The 9,140-nt window shown below is 55.8% G+C and overlaps 1 protein-coding gene across 1 annotated transcript in view; it reads left to right on the forward strand.

Annotated features, from left to right (window-relative positions):
* Positions 1-2: 2 nt before the first annotated feature.
* The window catches only part of RUSF1 (RUS family member 1), a gene marked incomplete at its 5' end in the record, with an annotated part of 16,071 nt that continues 6,933 nt past the window's right edge, over positions 3-9,140 (forward strand). The window contains 5 exons of the mRNA XM_004706005.2: positions 3-77; positions 263-377; positions 6,276-6,321; positions 8,848-8,880; positions 8,966-9,071. Of these exons, the coding sequence (XP_004706062.1) occupies positions 3-77; positions 263-377; positions 6,276-6,321; positions 8,848-8,880; positions 8,966-9,071 (375 nt within the window). The remainder of the gene's footprint in view (positions 78-262; positions 378-6,275; positions 6,322-8,847; positions 8,881-8,965; positions 9,072-9,140) is intronic.

Below are 9,140 nucleotides of genomic sequence, written 5' to 3' on the forward strand. Positions count from 1 at the left end.
GCGTGTTCCTGCCGCAGGGCTTCCCCGACAGCGTCAGCGCGGACTACCTGGCCTACCAGCTGTGGGACTCCGTGCAGGTCCGCCCTGGCGGCCGCGTCGGGCCCGGGGGTGGCGGGGAGCCCCCAGGTCCGAGCCACCTCGGCCGTGTTCGCAGACGGGAGGCGGCGGCCCCGGGCGCCCACAGCCCCTGCAGAGCCGGGGCGAGGGCGAGGACCTGGGCGCGCCTGCCCTCACCCCTCAGCCCACTTCTTTTCTCCTGCAGGCCTTCGCCTCCAGCCTCTCGGGCGCGCTGGCCACCCAGGCAGTCTTGCTGGGCATAGGGGTAGGGGACGCAAAAGCCTCCGTTTCAGCCGCCACGGCCACCTGGCTCGTGAAAGGTGAGATGGGCCCTTGGAGGCTCACCGGTCACTCCCCCCAGCCCCTTCCGCGATCACTGCAAAGTCCTGAGTCCTCCCTCAGGATTCCGAGCTCCAGTTGTCATCGGTGCCAGATAGGTACTGGCCTCCGCAGAGCCTAGAACTGGGCCCTGCATCGCAACCTTATCACCCATAGCCGGCCACCCTTATCCAACCCAGCTGCAACACCCTGTCGCTGATACAAACGGTTCCAATTGAGATCCCAAGGCCCGACGTTACCCACCTCCTCACCACTCACCCACTGCCGGCTGTCTAGCCCATTCCCCCTCAGTCACCTTAAGAGGACAAGGTTGGAACAATTCCTAGGGGTTGACAGGACTGTGGGTATTTATGGGAGTAGGAAACCTCATCTTTCTCCTGTGGAGCAGCTAGGGGTTTTGACCTTGTGAGCCACCTAACACTTAATCCACAACACCACAACCGTAGGGCTCCTCTATTGGAGCGTTGTTGCTGAATAACACACCCAGTGAACTGGAGTAGGGAAAATTGCTTCCCTCCAGGGAAAATGGTAGTAGGTGGTCCTGTGTCGAAAGTCAGAGAGAGGCGGTCCCTGACAAAAATGAAGGCATCGGAGACCAAACCACCCGCTCACCAAAAATACAAACCTCACTGCCAAGTCAATGCCGGCTCACAGCGACCCTATAGGACAGGCTAGAACTGCCCCTGGGAGCTCCCGACACTAACTTTATGGGCGTAGAAAGCCCGTCTCTCTCCCAGGGAGTTGTTCTGGGAATGGCATATTTGGATAGTGATTCAAAAGTGATGCGAGCACATCGTATCTGAACAACGTGTCTTAACTTTCAGCACACTGGTTGCCATTGGGAGGGGACTTCAGGAAGTTCAAGGAAAAACTGGAAATAAAAGATCATGGAATGTTTTCACAAGCGTTTTGAAGCCCAGCGTCATTTTTTGGAGCCCTGGTGGCGTAGTGGTTACCCCTCGGGCTGCTAACCACAAGGTCAGCAGTTTGAAGCCACCAGCCGCTCCACGGGAGAAAGGGGAGGCTTTCAACTCCCATAAGGAGTGACAGTCTCGGAACCCCACAGGGGCAGTTCTCCCGTGCCCTCGAGGGTCGCTGTGGGTCGGAGTCGATGTGCTGGGAGTGAGTTTTTAGGTTGGGGCATTTCTTCAGCTCCAGCAACTTAAGAAGTAAGACCATGTTCAGATTTGAGAGAACACCTATTTATTTGAGGGCTGCATGTCGGTATTAAAAGAAGCCCTATTTGTACATTGCTTCAAAGTGTCATTTTCAGTTACAGGTCTCTTAATGGGACAGGATGGTAGTTGTCATGATGAAAAATAAAGGACACCTGTGGCTGGTGGTTCGATTCTGCCACAGAGTGGGCTGTGTGGTACAGCGGGGGACTGCTCCCCAGGCCTTCCTCGGCTGTATTCTTTATGGGAACCGGTCAGGCCCCTCTCCTGTAGCCTGGCTACTGTATCGACTAGACAGCCTACTGTGGGCCTGGCATTGTGCACACTAGCCTGTAAAATGTATCTTGGCAACATCTAGATGCTATTAGCCCAGGGTCTCCTGGGGCCCAAGCTTTGAATGTAGGCCGACTGGCTCCTGTGTCCTGCGTTTAACCGCCACACTCTATAAACAAAACCCAGCTTTTCCTTGGGGACTAGGTGGGCAGAGCAGACCCTCGGTTTCACGTCCAGCAGTGCACACCCCTTGTGCTCCCACCCCACCCCACCCCCGGCCTCCCTGGGTTCCCCGTTCCCATCCCTCCTCCTCCCGAGCCCGCTGAACTTGGTCCTTGGGGAAATGCTGCCCTTCTGATCTTAAATGGTTGATTATCCCAACACGGGGCTGAGTTCAGTGCTAGACCTGAAGGATGACAGAGGGCCGATCTTGGGGGGGGTGGGGTGCGTGGTGAGGGGTCCTACCAGACTGACCAGTGAGTTCTGCTGGTGTCAGAGATGAAGGAAACTGATATTTGCATGGCCCGCAGGACTAACTGCTTTAGATGGCTTGATTTTCATCATTCATTGTGCACTGGACTGGGAAAGACAAACAGTTGTAGGTGACTAGGACTCAGATATTTCTACATCTAATTGCTCGGCTAGTTGCCATTGAAGCAAAGAAGGGCAGGCAGGATTTAAGTCTCCTAGCCCATTGGCCAAAGAGGACTTGTTATCCAGGGAGACTAATCCCTGGAGAAAGACAGCGTGTTTGATCTAGGAACTGGGTTTGGGGAAGGGCCTCATCTCATTGGGCCTTTAGGACTCCCCCAGAAGTTTGGCAGTAGATGTGACTTCTAGGCACCCTGTTGAGAGGGAAAGGTAGTTTGACTGCAATACTATTTGCACGCACCAGAAAAACCCACACACACCCCCGGGCTTGCAGGTGGTGCCTTCTCAAAGCCGCTGCTCATTGCCCTCTAGTGGTGGGTTTCTAGAACGCTGCTCCTTTGATGGGGTTTTCGGAGGCTTGACAGTCCCCAGTCCTGGGCATAAAGGGGAAGGTAGAGTCAGGTGATGATCCTGTGGCCTGTTTGTGGATACGTTTTTTTCTTATTGAAGGTAAAAGGCCACGGAATAACATTCTGCATTAGCTAATACTACTGATATCTTTTTAACCCTTCTACATAGAAAGGGGAGGTTTTGTGAAACAGGTATCAAAGTAAAGAATGAATGCCCTGAACTCTTTTTGTATCAAATGTTTCAAGCACATTTTCACCCTGTACAGTTTATTTTTTTATGTCAAAAGGTTCATTAGATTGACTAAAGCAAAAATACCCAGGAATATGTATATATATTATGCCTGATCAAGTGGAGGGTAGCGAAAGAGAGAAGACCCTCAAAATGAACGGGCACAGTGGCTGCCACAAACTAACCGTTGTGAGGATGGCACGGGACAGCGCAGTGTCTCGTTCTGTTCTACGTAGGGTGGCCATTGAGTCAGGTGACCTCTTTCTCCCGCAGAGCGGCTGGTGGGCCCGCGCTGCGGGCCTCCAGGCGAGCAGCCCAGCCTCCAGGCTGCGCCACCCCCCCCCCCCCCCCCCCCCCCCCCCCCCCCCACCCCCGGGCTCCTGGGCCAACAGCAAGGGAAGGACTCTGGAGTGTGGACCACTCCCCCTTCACCCGTGAGAGCCATCTCGCCGTCTTCAGAATTGCCACATGGATCCAGGAGCCCTGGTTACACGCCGGGCTGAGCCCTTCTAACCTACCGGCCCCTCCGATGGGAGGAGGGGAAGACTCTCCGCTCCTGTTGAGGTTTCCAGCCTCGGAAACCCCGGCGGGCAGCCCCACCATGTCTCGTAGGGTGGCCGTGAGTCTGAGGACGATCTAATACGAGACCATTAAATAGAACAGTGACGTGTGCAAGATACAAAGACAAGGGCAGGGGGCTGGGGTCTATGTAACGTCACCTCGGGGGCCTGACTTGGAGGACTGAGCAGAAGGCACCAACGGGAAGGGCAGGGCAGGGGGGACAGCCATCGTGTTGTACCCCTGCCTCTTCTGAATGAGGAAAGACAGGCCCATGCCTCTGTATCGTCGGGTCCTTTCTGAAAAGCTAGACATCCAGAGATGGACGTAGATCAGAAGACCCAGTGAGAGAGCTTAAGACTCCCCACGCTCCTCCCTGCTGTTGCTTTCAGCCTCAGGGCACCCAGACCACACAGGCAGTGTGGGCATGGGAGTCAGAGCACGCCACTGTCTCTGAGCTTGTTTCCTCTGTGAAAGGGAGGCACTCGGCAGACTGTAGCAAGGATGCAAGGTGTGGGCATCTCGAATCCCTCCCTCCAGCGTAAGGTGGGGCACAGGGGTCTGGTCAGATTCTGGTGAAGACCTCGAAGGTCAAGAATGGGAGGCATGACGAGTTCCTTTTCCGGTAGAGAAGGGGTATGCTGTGGGACGCTCCTGCCCCTCCTCCCCCGGCCTCGTTTCTCTTCTCCTTGGAACCTGTGCTCAGGGGGCCAGGCCCTCAGACTCAAACAAGTCACAGCCCCCTGAACCCCCCCATGGCAGAGTGGTTGCGCTCTGGGCCACTGCAACCGCCGGCTGCTCCACAGGAGTAAGATGAGGCTCCTGCTCTGTCTGGGACGCGGCAAGGGCTGTGCCGCGCAGTCCTGCACGGTCACTAGGCGTTTCCGTTTGGAATTGATGATTGGGTAGAGAGGGCCTGCTTTGTGAGCCCTTGCCAGTTGTCTGGCTCTAGAGCAGCGGTTCTCAACCTGTGGGTCACGACCCCCTTGGGGGGGGGTGTCAAATGACCCTTTCACAGGGGTCGCCTGATTCCTAACAGTGACAAATGACAGTGATGAAGTAGCAATGAAAATAATTTCATGGTTGGGGGGGTCACCACCACATGAGGAGCTGTGAAAGGGTCACAGCGTGAGGAAGGCGGAGAACCCTGGTCTACAGCCAGACAACTGGCTCTCTCTACCCCTGCTAGCCTCAGGAGCTGCTCCTCCCCGCCTCAGAGATGGCTTAGCTCAGCTTGGCAAACTGCACAAAGAACCAGGTACTAAGCACTGCTGTCTCTCTCCCAGCCGCCGGGCTCTGGGGGGTCACCAGAGCAGCCAGGCGAGGCGTGGCTGTGGGACCATAAAGCTTTATTTCAGAAATGGCGTGGGAGGCCCCACAACCCCGGTTCACCCGCTGCTGGTTTAGATCAGTCTGTTTGCCCTCAACTTGGATGCTGGGGCAGAACTGGCTTGCAGCAGATGTCCCCTGCCCGAGAAGAACCTGGCACCAAGTAGATAACCAGTTAGCACTTGGGTACAAAGGAAGATCCGGCAGATTCCAGAAGAGATGTTCTCTCTGTCTCTCTCAAACACACACAACACACACACACCTCTGTAGCGGGAACTTATTCTCTCAGCGACCATTTCACTGCCCAACCTGAGAGGTAGATATCAGTAGTGACCTCCAAACTTTTCACTTAGGGTTCCCTGCTTTTTGACATCTTTTGGTTCTAGTTGGTTTTGAGCTTTTAAGAAAGTTTGCTATGGCACATACTGTTTTAGTTTAACCTAGTGCCATTCAAACAAATACCAAAAGGGGCCAGCTTAGTGAACACAAATGTACTCTCTCACCGCTGAGGAGGCCGAGGGTCCACATGCAGAAGGCCAGCTAGAGGAGAAGGTCGTCTGTTGGCTCTGGGCGAAGGTCATGGTCATAGCACGTATAGGCTGACTTTCTCGAGATCTCCCTGGGTCTGGGCATCAGTCTTGGCCTGGATCTGAGAGCTTGACCTTGCAGGCACTCCACTCCTGGCCCTTCTTCAGGAGAGCAGCCCCCCCCCCCCTCGGAGCTTCTCTCCCTCTATCTGTGGCCAAGACAAAGTGTCGCGTCCCATGCTCAGCCCCCATTTACTGGTTCACCCGGCAGGTCACATCTGGGTAACCAGTACCTTCCCTGTCAAACCATGGGAATCATGGCCTGGCCACGTGGACACATACCGGGGAGACGTGTATTCCGTGACCCGTGCAGTCTACAAGAGCTTGATCATGCTCGGGTTGGGCTCGGTTGACATAGGCATTTGCCGTTCATTGAGTTCTCCCTGCCGTAATATGCCATTGAGTGCCTGCTCCAGAGCCTGAGCCGCTTCTCACCGATGCACTGTTATGACCTGTCCATGTACTGTTGGGAGCAGCCCTGCAAAGAGCATCTTTAGGTTCTTGTTGACGTTTGATGTGCGAGGGCCCCACTTTTCTTGGGTCCATACCACGGAGCTGGTGGGGCTGAACTCTGCAGAGCCATGGTCTGGGTCTGTCTGTCCACAGCTTGCACACTTGCTCCCGGGGCTTGTGACCCAGTAAGACTCAGATGCTTTTGTCCCACCCCCCCCCCCACCATCCCCCAACTCGTCCTGGACCCTTACCAGTGCCTTCCTCCCTCCCCCAGATTCAACGGGCATGCTGGGCCGGATACTCTTCGCCTGGTGGAAAGGGTGAGTTTGTCTTCCCCGACAACATATTTCAGGCTGCCCCCTCTCAAAAGGTCAGACCTATTTTTGTAAGTCCTTTGGTCACGTCTAGACACACCGAAAAATGCAGTGTTGGCACGCTTCCATTCTGGAGCTTTCTGAAGCACAGGGTGTGTTTTGTGACTGACATATAGGAACACTGTTTTCATGCACAGTGTGCTGTGAGGTCGTCCTCCCCACCCCCACCCCTGCCCAGTCTGCAGCTGAGGGAGCATTTGGCAAAAGCCTCGTCAGAGTTGAGGGATCTTTAGGGAGTACTCAGTCTAGGCAGCGTGCCGAGCTCTCTCTTTAAGAGCACGGATCTGCCTCTCTGGCCATCATGAACAACCCCGAGCCCAGAGCTCTGCACATGCAAACGAGAGAGGAGACCGAGTCTGCCAGCCGCCCACCAACGACCTCACTCTGCAGCCTGCCAGGCGGGTTGGTGGGCCGGTGAGCTGAGTGGCTAGCGGGCTCGGGGAGGTCAGCGGCATCACCTGATGACCGCCTGGAAGAGATTAAGGTGCTTGGTGGCCTGCTTCCTCTCCGAGGCCTCAGGAGCGATGGCGCAGTGGCAGTGGCCATCCTCACGACAGCGCCCGCCCGCCCGCCACGCACCCACCGGTCGGGGTCGAAGCCGCCCACCAGAGGAGGTGGGCACAGGTGGAGAGGCCTTCACTGCACGTGGATCCAGCACACGGGACAGAATGAGCTGTCAAAGCGGCTCAACTTTCTTTTTTTTTTTTTTTTGCCAAAACCATTTTATTGGGAGCTAATACAGATATCATGCCATTCCACAGTTGACTCCTGCAGGATCGTACAATGGCTACCATCATCCGTCTCAAGACATTCTCTTCCTTCTTGAACTCCTTCACGTCAGCTCCCCTAGGAAAACGGAGCTACAACTAAACACCTTGAGGCATGAGCAGCTGCACCTGAGGGCTCAGGGCCATCGTCCTGGGGGTGGGGGTGGGGGGCAGTGCCCCAGGTCCACTGGGGTAACATAGTCCACACAGACAATGCTCTACAACCTGCTTTGGTGAGGAGTGACGGTGGGCTCCTAGAAGTTCATGAGCAGCCATCTCAGGTGCAGCTCCCGGGCTCTCCCTGCCCGGAGGAAAGAAGAGGGAAACCGAAGGGCCGTGGAAGCAGTTTGTTCAGTGCACTTGGACGGGCTGGCCTACACGGCTCTTTCAGTACATTCCTGTGGCTCGGAAGTCAGATGGAAACATTTAAGAGATGATTCGAATCGTGGGGGTTCGTTCATCTGTCAAAAGGTATTTATGGTTCTATAATTCCTTGAATTGTGAGGGACAGGTTTAGCTCCTCCACCTCAAAAGCATGTGTCCCCTAGACTAGGGCCATGCGGACCTCTCGCTCCATGACCCCGAGCCCAGCGTCCCCTTCCAAGTGCCCGGGAAGGCTCACGTTAGAAGGGCCTGGAGAGAGGGCACGGGGAGTGGGGGCCACTGCAACGGGAACGAGAAAGAAGAAAAGGTTCCAAAGTAGACGTTAGCAGTGATCGCAAGACCCTTCTTGATGGAGCTGAACTATCGATGCGATTGAAAAACAAACAAAGTGTTGGATAGAGGAGGAGAAGCGTTTGGAACAAAACTCAAAATCCTTAAAAAAGACCAGGCGTCCCGGTCAGATAGAGACCCGTGGAACCCCTAGGAGGAGTCTGGCCGTTGGTCACCCTTCAAGTCTGGACATGAACTTGCCCCCACGATTCTATTTTCAACCCATCAGTATACAAAGGGGAGATGTGCACCTGTTAAAAATCAGCCATTTGGACTCACAAGGGCGGTGAGTACTTCCCGCGGACGGACGGGTCGGAGGAGGAAGAAGAATGGAAACGTGCAGGAAGGGAGCCCTGCAGGCATTGCCATCCAAGCGACGAGGCAGAGTGTGCATGAACTGCGGGCGTGGAACTGGTGACCAGCTCTGTACACCCCCACCCATGAAAACAGTGCCCTGTAGAAGGCTTTAAAACGTCTGTGGTAGCGAAGAGGCAGGGCGATCCTCTGCTGCGTCAGTGTCAGTGCCTCTAGACAGACTGACTGACGGCGAGGGTGGCGAGACTTGGTCTCACGTGCTCTGGACACGGGAGAGATGGATCCCTGGGCAGGGACATCAGGTTTGGTCAAGTAGAGGGGCAGCAGGCACGAGGAGGGCCCTGGGTAAGATGGATTGACTGACCCCGTGGCTGCAGCGACGGGCTCAGACATCAGGACGATGGTGAGGGTGCCGCAGCATGGGAGAAGGCAGGGGGACAGGCACAGCCCCTCAGACGGGGGCAGACAGTCAAGAGGCAGCTTTCTCTGGCCTGGCAGAGCCCAGTGAGGGAGCAGCACTGGGTGCATAGGGCCTCCCAGTGATGGTGGCAGCATTGACGAGCTGTGGTGGCTGATACATGAGGTCTGCCCCTCAGGCCTCACCATGACCTAGGACTGTGCCCAACTGCCACACAGGATGTTCTGTCCCAACGGCACTCTCCTTCTCTCCCCACAGGAGCCAGCTGGATCGGAACGCCAAGCAGTGGAGGTGCGGCGGGGCTGCGGCAGAGGGGAAGCGGGCCCTCCCCCTTTAGAAAGGTCTCCAGCCCCTCACCTCTGTCCCCTCCCCTCAGGCTTTTCGCTGACATCCTTAACGATGTGGCCATGTTCCTTGAGATCATGGCCCCCATGTACCCTTTCTGCTTCACCATGATCATCTGCACCAGCAACCTGGCCAAGGTAACCACTTCTGGGTCACCCCCATGCACACGGTACCTGCCTTCGGTGCTTCTGTCTGTGTGTGGGGGG

Source organism: Echinops telfairi, unplaced genomic scaffold, assembly GCF_000313985.2.
Source record: "Echinops telfairi isolate 266 unplaced genomic scaffold, ASM31398v2 ScPeMD7_5;HRSCAF=22, whole genome shotgun sequence".
NCBI lineage: Eukaryota > Metazoa > Chordata > Mammalia > Afrosoricida > Tenrecidae > Echinops > Echinops telfairi.